Consider the following 18,448-nt stretch of genomic DNA (forward strand, 5'->3'; position numbering starts at 1 on the left):
CTAAACATGCTTCCCTCATCTTATCAGTAAGATTTTTGAAACCTAGTACAGGTAATTCAAATTTAGTCCTATTCCTTTTCACTATTTTGTCCCACTATCCTAGCATGTTGACATCTTTTCTTTTAGATAACAATTCCGTTATCCACTAAATCATAGACAATGCCTAACTTTTTGTAGGAGCGTCTAGGTAGCACAGTGGAGGGCATTCCTGCCCTGAAGTCAGAAAGACTCATCTGCCCGAGTTCAAATCTGGCCTCAGATACTTACTGGATGTGTGACCCTGGGCAGGTCACTTCACCCTGCTTGCCTCAGTTTCCTCATCTATAACGTGAGCTGGAGAGGAAATGGCAAACCACTCCAACATCTTTGCCCAAAAAAAGTCCCAGACATGAGTGTAAAAGATTCAACAACAACAAACTCTGTGTTATCTGCAAATCTGAGAAGCTGGCCTGCTCAGTCTAAATAATTGTTAAAGATGTTGAACTGAATCCAGAATAAATCTCTATGTTATTCCACTTGGGAATTACCATACATGAGGCAACATGGTGGTACAGTGGAAAGAGTACCAGACCTAAGCCAAAGAACATAGTTTCCATTCCTGGTTCTGTTTGCTGTGCATCCTTGTGCAAGTTAATCAAACTTTCTGTGCCTCAGTGTCCTCCTTGACTGGATGTCCTCAGATATCTTACCTGAGTTCCACTCTGTGATTCCTTAATTGTGTGTGTCAAAGACTCTGCTGAAGCCCAGATACATAACGTATGTGGCATTACTGTGATATGTCAGTCTAGGAACCTCATGCATAAAGGAAATTAGGTCTGGTATGACTTGTTCTGAATGATCTTTTGCTTCCCTAACTTCCTAAGTGCTCAGAAACAATTATGATCTCTTCTTATACTTTTTACCAGGAATTTTACCAGGAATCAACATTGATTCACTATATTTATTTTTCGTATACCTCTTTTCAGAGACCTGAGCAATAATGCTATCATGTCCTTACAAGGAAACACATTTTCACAAATGAAGAAACTTCAAGAATTGTAAGCTTGTATTTTCTTTTCAAATTGTTCTGAGCAGTACATAGAGTATAAGAGATGCCACTGGGTTTAAATGAGAGCAAATGAAATAATATATCTAAAGTACATTGTAAAGCCTTAAAGAACTACACAAATGTCAGCTTTTTTTTGTTTATTTGTTGGGTTTTTTTTTTCCCATAATATGACTATCCTAGATAGAAGCAGCATGGCATAATGGAGAGAAAGCTGACCCTAGAACCAGGAAGACCTGGGTTCAGGTTCTACTTCTGACACATAACTGACTCAGGAACCCTGGACAGATCACTTAACTTCTCAGTGATCAAGGCAACTCACCATGACCATAAGTTGCAGAGACGGTGCTGACTTGTCGATGTTGGTCAGAGGGAATTTTCTCACCCAGTAGTTTCCTATATGTAATATTATTATTTCTACAGTAGTAGAAATACTTTGGCTGATCTGTTCTTTATCACTGTGGCTACTCACTCCAGTGATGAGGGTCACTACTCACCCATTCCTGTCTATCCTTTGAAACTTGATTGGATCATATAAGAAATAGAGGTGGGGACCAATGAAATGATCAGTGTGACTTGGCTAGACTCCTGAGTTTAACTTTGTAGATTCTACTATATCAGGCAACACAGTTGTAGGCAGAAAAGTTTTCTGTAGTGAGTTTTTATAATAGCAGCATTTACAACAAGTCAGGGGGCCAAAAAAAAAAAATGAATTACACATCTTGTTGCATCATAAGACAGATGATCTATAGGACATTTCTAACTTAGGATATGCATTTTCAGCTTGAAAATGCATCTGATTGTCATTATTTATATGCATTTGGTTGACTTGGAGAGATAAGTATTTCATAGAGAAAAACTCAAATATAATTACCCTCCTCAGGCATTTAAATACATCAAGTCTTCTGTGTGATTGCCAGCTCAAGTGGCTTCCCCAATGGGTGGCAGAAAACAACTTTCAGACTTCAGTTAATGCCAGTTGTGCCCATCCCCAGCAGCTAAAAGGAAGAAGTATTTTTGCTGTGAGTCCAGATGGCTTTGTCTGTGGTGAGTATGACTCTTGTCCACCTGTCCTAGTCAACTGCTCCCTGCCCACTCTAAGAATGTTGTTGGGAAAGTGATCCCTTTCTTGTTATCAGCTCATTTATTTGTCTTTTGCCACTTTGAGATGGGTTACTAGACTCTGTCATTTTATTGTTATACAGATGGGGAGGAAGATTTTAAAATGTTTTTAGTGTTACTTATTCTGTTTTCACATGGTGTGATAAAGATTATTAGCTTATGGCTTGTACAAAGCCATAAAAAAAACCCCAAAACATATGAAACTTGTACAGAGACTTGTGGGAAGTTGGAAATGTGTGTGAAATATTAAATTTATATATACACATATATGCCTGTGTATACATTTCTATATATTTAAATGTATATACATTTGTATATATACCTATGTGTACAGTTATATAGTTGAATATATTTACCTGTGTATATACCTATAGGTGTACATTTTCATAATTTAAATGCCTGTATGTGTTTGTATATACATATAGGTGTACATTTATGTAATTAAATGTATGTACATGTTTGTATATACATATAGGTGTAGATTTACGTATTAAATGTATGTACATGTTTGTTTATACATATAGGTGTACATTTATGTAATCAAATGTATGTACATGTTTGTATATACATATAGGTGTACATTTGCATGTATATCTCAATATGCATGCATACATAAAATATGCATATGCACATATATACTTACATATATACATAAAAAGTGTATATGCACACAGATTTTATCAGTGTATAGAAATTTTATCAATGTTTAGTAAATATATTTAACATATGCCTATATGTATACATATATGTATATATAAATTTAATATTTCATGCAATGAGATAATACATTAAAGTGGTCAGTTTTTGTTACTAAGAAATGAGTGGATATGAAATTGTAAATAGAAGTTTAATGTAGAAATTTCTGTTACCTAGAATAAGACCTTATACTTTATAAAAGACTCCTTGTCCTGAAATTGATTTGAGTTTGGTCAGAATGCCAAATTAATTCAGTATTTATTAAGAATATACCCATCACCCCTCATGCTTGCCATATTCATCTTCTCTCCTTATCATACAATTCCTATCATGTACAAAGCAATGTGATACCCTGTGACTCTTTCATACATAAATAAAATTACATCATCTGCCTTGATTTAGTAGTCATTTGAGGGTTTAAGCTGGTGTGATCAATCTGATATAGCTGAATTGTCATCCTCTTGGCCTTGTGATGAGGCATGTGGTAAAGGGATAGGTATTTGTTGACAGAACACCTATGTGAGAGAAATTGTGACAAGACTTGCATCTGTTTTACAGATAGAGAAATAAGGCATAACTAGGGCAGAAATTATAATTTCCTTACTGCCTGAGGTTGTTCCTTCTTTGTTATTGTTGATTAATGAGATACTCAAGCATATCAGAGGAAGCTGAATAAAAATTTTGATATGCATTACTGAGTATTCAAATATATCTGTGATATATTCAATTTGGAAACTTCCTGCAGTGATACAGATTGTGAACCATCAATGCCTGTCTACTCTGTGTCACTTTTGTCTACACCCTCCCATAAGTTCACCACAAGCTAAGGGTAGAGGCCTCACCGCCATGCGGGGGACCTTCATTGCTTTCTCTTGGTTTTTAGATGATACCAGTGGACTGGTGTACACCTGTCACCCCGCACACTTACCATATGACCACTTCCTGTCATACAGTTCCTTAATGGCATCTATTTCTCCGGGTTTTTATTTTTTAATTTTTTGGAAGTTCCTCATTGGTTATTGAAGCCTCTTCAAAAACACTATGTACCTTTTTTTGTCCTCTGTAAAATTGGTATTGACTGTTAATTCTTCAAAGACTGTGGTATTCCGGGTTGTTGTTGTTGTTTTTTGTTTTTTGTTTTGTTTTTTTTGTTGTTGTTTTTTGCCATATAGCAACACTGAATTTTTGTGTTAAAAAGATGGTAGGCCTTTGCTTTCATAGAAGGTTTCAGGTCATTCCATTGAAAGTAGAATTTTCAAAAGCAATTTAATCTGTTCTTCTTTTTGTTTTATTCTGATTCTACAACTTTTTGTCTATCTCTACTGCCTTTCCTCAAAACAGATAGATAGATAGACAGACAGACAAGCACTATATGTTATATATCCAAATACATGTTATAATCTGGTCAGTAGCCATCCTTTATCCACTTTGTCTTTCCTATGTGCATGGTTAGGCCAAACTCCTTTGAATGATTCCATATCTCTCGCAGGAGGTCCTGCACTGTGCTGGGACTCAAATGCACCAGGCACAATGTCGTCCACAAACATGATCTTTGGAAGTACCTTGCCATTCACAGGGTATCCCTTGGACTTTGCACTGGATTTCTTCCATCACTGTGGAGACCACTATGCATTACTTCACATTTAGGATTGAGGGTCATTGAACAAGGTAGTTTCTGTTATGTCTTTCAAGGCATCTTGAATGATTCTAATATATACATGGCTTTCACCTTGCCAAACAGGAACCTGTAACGTGGCATGGCATTTTGCTTTACTACAATTAAATACATTTTTCCATATCCAACAAACAGTAAACATGATGGAATCTTAAATTTTCCACATCTTGCAGTCATTTATGAAACAAGAGCAATGTGGTCTATTGTTGATTATGGCTTTGACAAGCCTGCTTGTTCCATGATGCCTTCATTGACAAGATACTCTTCATAATTTAATAGGAGTAAAGACAGATTAGGGCAATGAGGTGACATAGTGAATAGAGCACTGGGCTTAGAATCAGGATAACTCATGTTCATGAATTCAAATCAGACGCTAGCTGTGTGACCCTGGGCAATTTACTTAACCCCGTTTGCCTCAGTTTCCTCATCTGTAAAATAAACAGGAGAAGGAACTGGCAAACCACTCCAGTATCTTTGCCAAGAAACCCCTAAAGGGGTCATGAAGAGTTGGATGTGACTGAAATGACTCAGCAATAAAAAAAAGCATAGGTTGACAGTTGTTAATATTTATTTTCTGTTGCCTTTTATTTGTATTAGGAAGCTCTGCGTTTGTTTGTTTGTTTTTTCTATGCCCTTGGTATCTTTTCCTCTAGTTATCTTGTTTTTCAGTCCCACAGTGCTCTCACAGTTGTGTTGCCTCCGGAAAGGATCTCTTGTGTCCATTTCATTGTATCCAGTTGCTTTCCCTATTTCTGTTTTTTTTTTTAGTGCCATTTCTACTTTCTCTACAAGCACATATAGGGCTATAATATTAGGGCCCCAGCATGGTGGTTTCACCTTCATTAATAGAAAAAAAGAATTTGTTATAATTTTTTAAATAAATCTTTTCCATTTCATCTATTTATTGTATTCCTTTAATTTTTATCCTTAAATCCCCTTGGAATAATTTGCTTAATTGAATGTCTTGCCAAGCTATCTTTAAACTGGTTTTGCCCTCTACTGTTTCTTTTTTTTATAAGATAGTATTGCTCATAATGATCCATCATCTTCCTTTGCAAGATTTTGCAAACAAGTTTATGTTCTGAGTGTTGCCTTTGGCAGCCACTTACTTCCATTTGACATGTAAGTCACATGGTTACTTGCTAAGGCACTCTCTGTGCTTTTCTGATATGCCTGTTGATTGACTTACATAAATTAAACTAGATTACAAAATTATTAGAATCAGAGTCAATGTCCTTTCTGTTTCTAATTTCCCATGGGGCAAAGAAGAAAAAACAAGAGAAGCTGAAGACCATTAGAGTAAACAGAAATGTTGTGCTTCTACCAGATCATCAACACTTTCTTTAAAAAACAAAAACAAAACAACAGCAACAAAAAAACGCTTGGTTGTTACTGGACATGTCAAACACCCAATAATATTATCCAAAAAATGAAACACTATATTTTAACAGAAATTAGATAAGACTTCTTGTTGATATGGGAGTTAGTTCTCAGTCAGCGGTCTGTGTCAAACCATCAACTAATCAGAGATAGCATCAGATCTTAGAAAAATCAAGAAGAAAAAATAATAATGAAAAAATATATACCTACAATAGACACAATTTAATCCTGAACTACTTAAAGAGCAAATTTGAAGTGAAAATCATGGCTAAATGAACTTTATATTAACATACAGTTACCAGGGGCCTTTTTTGATACTTCCTCATTGTATATTTGAACATTGATTCAGGTATGAATAAGATTAATCAAATCCCTACAAGTCAGGAAAAAATTAATCTCGATTATGGCAAACCATTTGTGAGACTTTAAATGCAGCTGAATTATTAGAGCCCCAAACTAGTGAAGCATAGGGTGGGGATTTGGATTAATCAAAAGTATTCTCTTTGGGGTTTCGACGTTTCTGGGAAATTTAAGTTCAGAAAGTTAATTTGCGGGGAGGAAAGAAAAGAAGAAAACTGAAAATAGCTGCTTATAAAGATGAGCTGCATGATTGTAATTATGGTGTTTCCCTGATAGTACCTTGGAGTAGTAAGATTGATTCAGTTTTAAAACCTCCCTGCTGAGATGACTTATCTGACCATTGTTGGGATGTTTGTTTTTTACGGCAGTCTGCTTATTGCTTAAGTGGTGGTATGCCTAAATGATTGGATATGGTGTCAGTTCTGTCTTTGTAAAATGTAGAACTAGTTGCTAACACACCAGACAAATTATCTGTTTTTGTTTTCCTGACTCCATGTTGAGATCATAATAGTGATTACGGCTCTGGAAGACTGGAGACATTAGGAATGGTGACCGTGACTTCAGTACAGTTTTTTATCTAGTTTCTTTCTAAAAATTACATGAAGTAAAATTCTTTACATCAAGGGGCTGACTGTGTTTTTTCTGATAGCCATAAAGTTGCATCCTCTTACTGTGTAGTATCAGAGAAGGGTAGTATAGTGGCCTAGAATCTTAGGCTCTAAGTAGTTAGACAGGGAATTGGATCCTGCCTCAGGCATTGACTAGCTGTGTGACTGTGCCTCAGAACATATAGCACCATGCCTGGAACATAGGATGTGTTTCTGAAATGCTTGTTGATTAATAATACCTGCCTCCTGAGGCTATTGTAATGGTCAAATGAGATTATGAATATAAAAAGCTTTGTATAAGTATAAACTGAGGCAAATGGGGTTAAGTGACTTGCCCAGGGCTGCACAGTTAGTAAGTGTCTGAGGCCAGATTTGAACTCAGGAAGATGAGCCTTCCTGACTCCAGACACAGCATTCTATCCACTGCACCAACTAGTTGCCTTCTGAAAACAATAACAAAAAGGCTATTGAAAGGATCAAATGAAATTATGTATATCAAAAAAAAATTATAAATATAAGTTAGTATTACTGGTTGATTAAAAACAAGACCTAATCTCTTCTGCCTCCAAGTGAACTCAGTTAGCAAACATTGTAGTCCATTATCTACTTCTTGCACCTAGTTCCTAGCTAAGCTGTTATATGTTGCCTAGAACACTTTCCCTCCCCAATTCCACCTACTGACTTCCCTGGCTTTCTTTAAGTCCCAACTAAAATCTTTTACAGGAAGCCTTTCCTGACCCCTCTTAATTCTAGTGCCTTCCCTCTGTTAATTATTTTCATATTGTCCTGTATCTAGCTTACTTTGTGTGTGTGTGTGTGTGTGTATACCCACATACATATATATATATACACACATATGCATACATATTATATGTATGTATTTATTTGCATGTTGTCTCCCCCCCATTAGATTGTAAGCTCCTTGAGGATAGGGACTATCTTTTGTTTCTTATCCCTAGTGCTTATCATGTGCCTGGCACATAGTAGGCACTTAATAAATGTTGATTCATTGATTGAATTTAAAGACATGCAAGCAAAAACCTACTCCTACACTTTCATTGGTATTGGTATTGGTATTGGTCTTTGGGCACTGAAGTTCTTAATTTTTACATTTCTTCTTTGTTGATTTTGATAGATGATTTTCCTAAACCTCAGATCACAGTCCAGCCAGAGACCCAGTCGGCAATAAAAGGCTCCAACTTGAGTTTTATCTGCTCTGCTGCTAGCAGCAGTGACTCCCCAATGACATTTGCCTGGAAAAAAGATAATGAACTACTCCATGATGCTGAAATGGAAAATTATGCACACCTGCGGGCCCAGGGAGGTGAAGTAATGGAGTACACTACAATTCTTCGGCTGCGCAATGTCCAATTTACCACTGAAGGGAAATACCAATGTGTCATTTCTAATCACTTTGGTTCATCATACTCTGTCAAAGCCAAGCTAACTGTAAATAGTATGTGATTCTTTTCTTCTTTTTGCATTTAAAGAGAGTTAATTGTTTTAGAAAAGTCTGCCTCTTTTCCTTTTTCTAACCCTTGTCATTCTTCCTTCCAACTTGGAATGCCTTGATGTGATTTGAATGGCTCATGTCACTGTTTTAGTGGCCTGTTCTCAGAGGTCATTATGTTCCCATTTATGTTAGTGTTGTTACATAGATCTTTGCAGCTAACTATATAGAAAGGAGGAGTGTGAATTTAAGAAAAGGAAAATAAATCCAGCTTAGAATCATGATATTTTGGGTCTGAAAGGAACCTTAACAATCAGACCACAGTACCACAGATTTGGAAGGGCCTTCAGAGATCATCTAATTCAACTTGTACTCAACTGAGAATCCTATCTCCAGCATCCCCAGCAAGGGCTCCTCCAAACTTCTCTTGAAGATCTCTTGCAATGGGAAACATCTTAATGCTACCCTTTCTGCTTTTTGGTAGCTCAAATTGTTAGGAAGTGTTTCCTTATATTGAATCTAAATCTTTTCTCTTTCTAACCTCTACCCATGACTCTTAGACTTATCCTCTGGCCCAAACAAACAATTCAGGTGCCCTTAAAATACAATAAAAATATCTGAAAGAATTCTAAATGGGGGAGTCAGAAGACTTTTAGATTTACTTCCTAGCTCTTACTAGCCATATAACTTTGGGTCAATCACTTACCTGTGCTAAGCATATTTTTAATCTATAAAATGGAGATAAGTTTTATCTGCCCTGACTATATCACAGGATTATTTTGAGAACCAAAGGAAATAAACTACATAAAATTGCTTTAAAACTAGGCAAACCAGATCAGAATGTAAGATGGAAAGATTACAAGGATGACTGAGGTACTAACATATGCCTTTCTGATTTTAGTGCTTCCTTCATTTACAAAGATACCCATGGACCTTACAGTCCGATCTGGAGCAATGGCCCGTCTAGAATGTGCTGCTATTGGCCACCCAGCACCACAGATTGCCTGGCAGAAAGATGGCGGCACAGACTTTCCAGCAGCTCGGGAGAGACGTATGCATGTTATGCCAGAGGATGATGTGTTCTTTATTGTGGATGTGAAAATAGAGGACGTTGGTGTTTATAGCTGTACTGCCCAAAATAGTGCTGGGAGTATATCAGCAAATGCAACACTGACTGTCTTGGGTGAGTTGAACCTTTAGATTCTGAACCCAGGTGACTATGGGACTGAGCAGGGGCTGAACTACAATGAATTGGCTATTTCCCAAAGAATCCTTGAGAATGACTCAGATGGAAAGATTTTAGAGTAGTGTACTACTTGTTTTAAAGGGCTTTGTCCAGGAAGGAGGCCTGTCTTTGTTGTTGTTGTTGTTGTTGTTATTTTTGTTTTGTTGCATTGTTCTAAGTGCCGTGTGGTCTCTTAAAAATCATCTTCACTGTTACATGTGATTTTGCATGATGAGAGAAGGTTAACCCTAGGTTGAAGCAGTTGGCTAATAACTAACTGCAAGGGCAGCTAGGTGGCATAGTAGATAGAGCACCAGGCCTAAAGTCAGGAAGAATCATGTTTGTGAGTTTAAACCTAGTCTCAGACACTTAATTATCTGAGTGACCCTGGGCAAATTACTTAACTCAGTTTGCCTCAGTTTCCTCATCTGTAAAATGAGCTGGAAAAGGAAATGGCAAACCACTCCAGTATCTTTTCTAAGAAAACCCCAAATGGCATCATGAAGAGCTGGACACAACTGAAATAATTGAACAAATAAAAGCAATTTATTAAGAGCTCTGGCTACTCATTTCTTGTCTGCCCATACTTTTGTAAAAACTAGTATGGAATTAATGGTCCTTTTATCTCTTTTTAAAGCAAAGTGCTTTATAAACCTTAAAGAACTATGCAAAAGTCAGCTGCTTTTATTAATAATATTATTCTAGCTCTTGAGAGGCAGCATGGCTAGAGAGCTAGTCTAGGAATGAGAAAAACTTGGATCCAAGGCCACTTCCAACACATGCTGACTGTGAGAAATAGTACTGTACAGTATGAATAAAAAATGATTGTCTAGACACTCTCGTATAGCTGTAGAAGTAACTAAAGTAACCCCACATTAGATAATTGGCTTTCAGAATTTGTTTTCAGTACCATGAAAAATGATTATCAGTATTTCCTTATAATACCTGCTCAGCAGAAAGTTTTCATTTAAAAACTGACCATTTAGATTAAATCAGCAGGCAAATCTAATATTAACTTATTTTCCTACACATTTTAATTCAGATACTAATAAGATTTTGCTTCATCTTTGCCATTTCCCTTGCTCTGGAGCAAAAACAAAATAAAGTACAACAACGAGTCAGAGCATATATTAATAAATATTCCACCTTAATACACATTAGCCTGGTTGCGTGCACAAGTGAATGATAAAAGGATAATGTAATAGCAAATACCACTTACTTTCAGGAAGAAATAAGCATTTAAAAGAAAATGCTTCAGTTGTTGAATGTTACAAATTTTAAATTTTAGTTTAAAATAAATTATTTTACTGGATCTAGTGGTATAGAAAACTTACGTGTGTGAGAAACTGGGAAAAAAATACAACAATGTCATTTCAGAAACTCCATCATTTTTGCGGCCATTATTAGATCGAACTGTGACCAAAGGGGAGACTGCTGTCTTACAGTGCATTGCCGGTGGTAGCCCTCCACCCAAGTTGAACTGGACTAAAGATGACAGTCCTCTAATTGTAACAGAACGGCATTTTTTTGCTGCGGGAAATCAACTGCTGATCATCGTGGACACAGATGTGGAGGATGCTGGGAAGTACACTTGTAAAATGTCTAACACACTTGGAACTGAAAGAGGGAATGTTCGTCTTAGTGTGATTCCCACTCCCACCTGTGATTCTCCCCAGAATGCTGCCCCATCATTAGACGATGATGGATGGGCCACCGTGGGAGTTGTGATCATAGCAGTGGTTTGCTGTGTGGTGGGCACTTCCTTAGTGTGGGTGGTCATCATATACCACACAAGGAGGAGAAATGAAGATTGCAGCATTACAAACACAGGTGTGTAAATAGAAGCTTGGCACCAGGTACAGCAGTCATGTGTGTTTGTGGTTCAGGAGTAATTTTCTTCTCCCAACATATTTGTGTATCTCTATGTCTCATTCAGTCAGAAGGGTGATTCATTTGTTTCAGTCTGTAGAAATATGATCAGTGAAAAATAGCATCACTCCCATTATCCTCTGCCCTGCCCCAGCCCAAAATGCATTTGTGTTTGCCTTTTGTGTACATTTCAAAGCACACACTAAAATACAGCATAATTTTTACCATTGCTGTCAGAAGATAGGAGAGTCTCTACCTGTGCTATGAATACTTAAAGTATTTTATCAGACTCTTACTATATGGTCTTTCCTTGGGGTGGGGGTTAATTTGGCTTTTTGTACATCTACATCCTGTAATGGTGTGGAAAGGAAACTCTTCATTTGATTTAGCATTTTTTTTCAGGAAGAGGGACTATAAGATTAGGTGAGATAACCTAAGGTTAACTTTTAAATCAGATTCTATTCTTTAAATAATCATAGCCCCTTAGCTTGCTTAAGAGAGAATTACTTGATCTAAACCAGTTTTGTTAGAAAAACTCAATCTTCATTTCATTAAACCTATATTTAAAAGTTTAGAAATCATTATAATATTGGCTGTTGTTCAGAGGGAGATTAACAGACATTATAACCGTATTTGGTATTTTAAATATTATGTTATTTATAATATTATAATTATATATTAATTATGAATATTGTCTATAACAATATCATGTTATGGTATAATTATAATGTAATCTAATATATGTATTTTTAATCCCTGCTGTATTTTTTTTAATCACAGATGAAACAAATCTACCAGCTGATATCCCAAGTTATTTGTCATCCCAGGGAACATTAGCTGAAAGACAGGATGGGTACGGCTCATCAGAAAATGGAAGCCATCACCAATTTATCACATCTTCAGGGGGTGGCTTTCTTTTACAACGTGACAGCAATGGTAGGTATTTGAAATAAAAATGGATGTTAGACTAAATGCTTTACCAAGCACTAAAGCACAGAAATTTTAGTACTCGGCCCAAGGTCACTGGTGTGAAGGTGAATTACGTAATCTTGCTCCTTCCTCTATCAGGAAATCTTTCATTGTGTCTAACATCAAGACAAGTAGACTAAATGAACTTGATTTCCTTCATGCAACACTGAGAGTCCCTACTTTTGTAATCTTAAATCTTTTTTAGGCAATGACCACATACTATTGCTTGTTTAAATGAGAGTGTCAGTTACTAAACATCTATTAAGCGCCTATTCTGTAGTAAGCACTGGGAATAAAAAATGATGCAGTCCCATCCTTCAAGGAGTTACTATCTTTTAGAAGAAGACAGTATGTACACATATAAATAAATATAGAATATATACCACACAAATGCAAGTTAATTTCTGAGAAGGGGAGGCATTAGTAGCTGTGTTTATCCCAAAAGGTGTCATGTTGGAGGTAACACTTCAGCTGAACTCTCAAGAAAATGAGGGGCGATAAAAGACAGAGGCAATGAGGCAATGAATTTGAAATTTAAGGGACAGGCTTCACACAGACGCAGAGACAGGAGATGTAATATTGTGTGTTAGCGATGGAAAATAGTTCAGTTTGGCTAGACCACAGAATGTGTGAAGGGGGATAATGAGTAATAGGTCTGGAGAGGTAGGCAGGGATCAGACTGGGAAAGGTTATATGTGCCAAACCCAGGACTTCATATTTTATCTTAGAGGAAGTGCTGATATGTATCAAACCCTCTACTAACTCACTGGATTACTATTCTTTTAGTAAGAAAAAACTAATTCTGATTCAGCTTTCATCAGAGGAAACAGGGAACTGTACAGTGGCCCTGGAGTAAGGTGATCTAGGTTCAAATCCCACCACTGAACCACAAGTAACCTTGGACAATCACTTAACTGAAGATTGTACGAGAAGGCTTATGAGTTCTCTTCCAGCCCTAAATCTGTGATCCATGCTAACTTTCTTAACAATCCCATCTTAACATTTTTCTTTGACTTCAAGAAGTAGTTGTAGATTTGCCCCAATGATACAAGAGAGCTGTTTTTTATGATGACCTAATTAAAATGTTCTCTTCTTATCTGGGGAAAATGCAAATAGGAAAATATTTATTTGCAGGTAGGTGACTGATTTAGGAGGTACACTGGATAGAATACCAGGGCTGGAGTTGGGAAAATCTGATGAGTTCAGATATGGCCCCAGGCACTTACTAGGTGTGTAACCCTGGGCAAGTCACTTAAAAAAATAGCAACTTCTGTTTGCCTCAGTTTCCTCATCTGCAAAATGGGGATGATAATAATAGCACCTACGTCACAAGGTTTTTGTGAGGATTAAATGAGATAATAATTGTAAAGGTTGTAAAGCACATAGCACAGTGCCTAGCACATAGTAGACACTATATAAATGTTAACTATTATGGTGATGATGTGATGATGATGATTCATATCTTTCCAATTTCAAGGTGCTTGTCATATGGATAATAGCAGTGAGACAGATGTGGAAGGTGTCACAGACCCATTCTTATGCCACTACCTTGGAACAACAGGCACTGGGTATCTGAAGGGGACTGTATATGGCTCTGATTCTTTTGATACTTACCACCCAGGTATGTAGATTTATAGCTCAAGTCGAGATTGAACTTTCATGTATCTCCATGGAATCACTAGCATTGCTAACTCTCAGAACTGAAATTTCTCTTGTGTTCTTTTTTTTAAACATATAAAAGGTTGCAGCTCGGACCCAAGAACTGCTTGCTTAGATCATTATGAGTCTACTTACATAAAGAAAAAAGAGTGCTACCCATGTTCACAAACATCAGAGGAATCCTGTGACCAAAATATGAGTAGTGTTGGAATGCTATCTCCCATGAGTAAATTGGTCAACTCTCTCTACATTCCAAATGAAGGATCTGGGATCAAGAGCTTGTCTCAGAACAACAATACTGTGGATTTTAATGCAATCCAAGAACCATCATCTACTGCACCCAGTAATGGTTTTATGGGTGAGTTTCTCAGCTGAATTAAGCCACTGGAGGAGTAATGCCCTTAGCTTATGTGCTAGGAATACAGTGGAGAACTTAAATGCCAGACTTATGAAAAAGGATGATATATTTAGAGTTGGAATATACTTGAGAGAACATCTAATTCAAACTGCTCCTTTGACAGATAAGGAAACTGAAGTTCCAGAAGTGTAAGTGACCGTCCAAGTTAATAAAGTTAGTATGAGGAAGAGCCAGGATTTTAATAGTAAAGCTAGCATGCCTTTTGCTACGTTATGACTTTCCTTATGGAGAAATAAGTTCATTTATGATAGTGTAAATATTCTTTTAGGCAGACTCAAAGGAGAGGAATTTTTTAATTTTTTTTTTACTTTGTTATACACTTAATCTAGATTTGGGAGACCACTTTTAGAAACTTTCTGGGAAGCACTGTGTGTGGTATCCCCAAAGAGATGAGAGTTCAGGGTGTGGCTTAGGAGCTCAGCCTTTCAGCCATGTGGAAAAAGTGGTTTTGGGCTACAAAGTGCTTTGGGGTGGAGCTGAGTGTGCAGCCCGACTGTGGTTTGAGATGTCTAGTAGCTAATAACCGAATCCGCAGAAGAAGGGTGGAAAACAACAGGTCTACCTAGCAAGAATTGCAAGCCAGACAAGTTTGGGTCCATTCTGGCAGAAAAGACCATCAGAGCAGAATGCCAGCAACTGGGAGGCAGTAAGATGTAGGTTTTAGTGTTTTGAGTTTAGTCAAATATTAATGGAAGATGAGAGAAGATAAAACATATATTCATTTACTAAGTGGGTGGGATTAAAGAGGGATGGAAAACACACCTGATTTCTTAAATTCCAGTATATAGGTACCCCACCCATATTGCCTGTCTACTGGGGGATAATCACACCAGAGGTAGGATCCATGAAAATTTCTGTTTAAGACATTTGGCACATTAAAAAATTTGAATCTTTAAATGTTTAAACCTTAAAGGGCTATATAAATGTGAGCTATGTAGATGGATCTAGGACTTCATTAGTTAAGTACTTCTTCCACCAGTCCAGATCCCAAACACTCCAGGCTTCCTCACCCTGTCCTTCCATTTCTTTCCCAGGAAGGTTCCTAATATGCTGGAGGCCTTCTGCTCACCCTTTTTCATTTATTAAGGATATTAGTCTAGCACTTGGGCTTTCTATCTGTTGAGTTTCATTCTTGATACTTAAATATCCCACCTCCTTGTCCTTGAAGTTACCTTTCATGACACTTTTTGAATGTAAGTCAATATTAGTAATCTCTTGTACACACACACACACACACACACACACACACACACACACACACACATCTTTTCATTTCCTTTTAAGTCATCCACAGTTTTGATTCTTCTGAGGTCATGGAGTCCCATGATCCACAGCCATATTGCATCAGTAGGAGAATTTATTATCGTAATCATTTTTGTTTATATGTGTTCTTCGTTACAGGAACATTTGGGAAGCCTCTTGGGAAGCCTCAACTGGATGCTTTTTCAAGCTGTGGACAGCCAAAAACTTTACATATGAACTCTCATGACTCCCAAGACTTTTCCTCTGAATTAGAAGGAGATGGGAGAGAGAGGACAGTTTTTCAAGGAGAAAATCACACACATACTTATAAACAGGTCTCGGAAGGCTATAGGACTCCTACTTTTCAGTCTTACGACCTGGACACATAGCTGCACTAGTACTATTGAGTGGAACCAAAGAAATCTTCTAACATACTACCTCAAGGAGACTTTTATTTAAAAGAAAGAAAATCCTATGACTTTAAAGGAAACTGAATTTTTAAAGGATACCCCAAAATGCCTATTTATACAAATTTTTAAAACTGCCAAAAATGTTATAAAATTTTATACAGGGAATAACTTGCATATAAGAATATCATTTAAAACTATTTTATAGCTTTGTTTTATGCAAAATTGTATCTTTTGTAAATTAATGGTATAAATATCATGACTATTTTATGTATTTTTATAATGCCAGATTTCTTTTTTTATTGAAAATGAGTACTAAAGCCTTTTTAAAAATAGCACAGTCTTATCCCTTGTTGGAATGGAGGTGGCTCAATAGGTTTTCCATGCAGGACATGTAATTGTGTGGGTCCACGTGGGCCCAAAGTCCATGCAGATAAAAAGAAATAGAAATTAGTGTACAAAATTTGGTTTTTAGCTTAAATCTTTGGAACTCATGCTTACCAGTTTTTATTCCAAATATTTTCCACCTCACAAATGAATGAATATTATATCTGCTACATTAATGAGTCTCTAAATGTACATGATAGAGGTTTGTTGATGAAGGGTGTGTAGTAAGACAGCAGAAATGGCCAAAAGCACTTTGCTATCTCATCGATGCATTTATGCCACAGTTTAAGCTGTACCCCAACACCTTGCATTATACAGTTTTTTACTTTTACAAAAGCACTTTTACATTCATCATCCTATTACATCTAGAGGACAGTGGTCATGTGTTGCATTTCTTTCTCTTTCTTCCCCATTTTACAGATGAGAAAACTGAGGCAGACAGAATTTAAGTGATTTGCCCAGGGTCACACTAGGAAGTGTATGAAATCAGATTAGAATTCAACTCTGCCTAACTCCAGGCCCAATAATTTATCAGTGCTGTGTCCCCTAGTTCCCTCTTCTAAAGGAATAAGGTATCTCTCAAATGAGATGTCTTATCTGAATGATTCTACACTTACACATCCACCATAGTGTTCTTCCAACTATCAGAAGATTTAGTCAAGAAATCAATAAAAATGGTCCATTTAAAATATTTGGTTTCTATCATTGGGGCTGGAGTCAGGAGACCCATCTTCCTGACTTCAAATCTGACTTCAGACACTAGCTGTATGACCCCAGACATACCCATTAACCCCATTTGCCCCAGTTTCCTCATCTTTAAAATGAACTAGAGAAGGAAATGGCAAACCACTCCAGTATCTCTGCCAAGAAAATCTCAAATGGTGTCACAAAGAGTCAGACATGACTGAACAACAAGTATTTGGGTGTGGAAATGGGAAAAGGAGATGACATGTGAAAAATGAATGTAATTCTGTGTTTTACAAAATAAGTTTCAATAGATGGAAGTGGTTAAAAGAAGCAACTCATTAAATCTGATAATTTCAAAAACCATGATTTTTGTTTTTGTTTAGTAAATTCTTGGTGGTTTTTTTAAAGTTTAAAAAAAAGCCTCTTGCCAAAGATCTATTAATATTAATACCAAAAAAAAGTTACTAGTACAGCACATGCACATTTTTAAGCCTTAGTACTTTGAAGGTGCAAATTTATGTACTTGTCAGGCTTCTTTGAAACCAAATGGAAAGCAGCTGCTGGCCTACTACACATCATACAAATGCTTCTCAGAGGAAAGGTTGGAAGCAAAAGGTTTCCCTCCTTAATGGAGCTGAGTTTTAGAACTTTGTTGTTTATAAGCCAGAAACCCAGCACCCAGATCACGATATAACCTCCCCCCTTTTATTTAGACACTAGAATGGTAAGACAGGAAATTGATCCTTCCTTAGACCACCAGGGACTAAGTGCAGTGAATGGATTTTACATGCTTCAGCTTATCATATTTCCAGATTTTCTAAATATTGCCGTTAATTTGTCTTCATTATTGCCAGATGTGATGACAGATATTGATAGGGGTATTATTTCATAATTATGAATTTCACTGTGAAGGATTGTTCCCAGACTTGAACAAAAATTTAATTTCACTATGCATGAAATTTAAAAATCAGATTCGTCTGCTAAATTAATACAATTCTACTTACTTGCTTACACATTTTTAAACTTGAATCAATGACAACACCAAGGATCTAGAATAAGATTAGGAAAATAAATTTTACTTTGCTCTTTACAGAAGAGTTTTAATTTTCAAATGGAATTATTAACCAAGATTTGCCATGTGGTCCATAGCTGAAAGTAGCCTCCTAAATTACCATGGGTTTTAACTGCATATATATATACCAAGTCAATTGAACACTCCATTCGAACCTTATTGAGTTAGTATTCTCAT

General features: G+C 36.6%; 1 protein-coding gene across 1 annotated transcript in view; it reads left to right on the forward strand.

Moving 5' to 3' along the window:
* LRIG3 (leucine rich repeats and immunoglobulin like domains 3) overlaps window positions 1-17,245 on the forward strand; it is a 60,251-nt gene extending 43,006 nt beyond the window's left edge. The window contains exons 11-19 of the mRNA XM_027855105.1: window positions 966-1,037; window positions 1,929-2,092; window positions 8,022-8,342; window positions 9,238-9,519; window positions 10,939-11,391; window positions 12,211-12,366; window positions 13,877-14,020; window positions 14,141-14,416; window positions 15,878-17,245. Coding sequence (XP_027710906.1) covers window positions 966-1,037; window positions 1,929-2,092; window positions 8,022-8,342; window positions 9,238-9,519; window positions 10,939-11,391; window positions 12,211-12,366; window positions 13,877-14,020; window positions 14,141-14,416; window positions 15,878-16,107 — 2,098 coding nt within the window. The 3' untranslated portion in view covers window positions 16,108-17,245. The remainder of the gene's footprint in view (window positions 1-965; window positions 1,038-1,928; window positions 2,093-8,021; window positions 8,343-9,237; window positions 9,520-10,938; window positions 11,392-12,210; window positions 12,367-13,876; window positions 14,021-14,140; window positions 14,417-15,877) is intronic.
* Window positions 17,246-18,448: the final 1,203 nt, after the last annotated feature.

This window comes from Vombatus ursinus, unplaced genomic scaffold (assembly GCF_900497805.2).
Source record: "Vombatus ursinus unplaced genomic scaffold, bare-nosed wombat genome assembly UNPS02010769.1, whole genome shotgun sequence".
NCBI classification, from domain to species: domain Eukaryota; kingdom Metazoa; phylum Chordata; class Mammalia; order Diprotodontia; family Vombatidae; genus Vombatus; species Vombatus ursinus.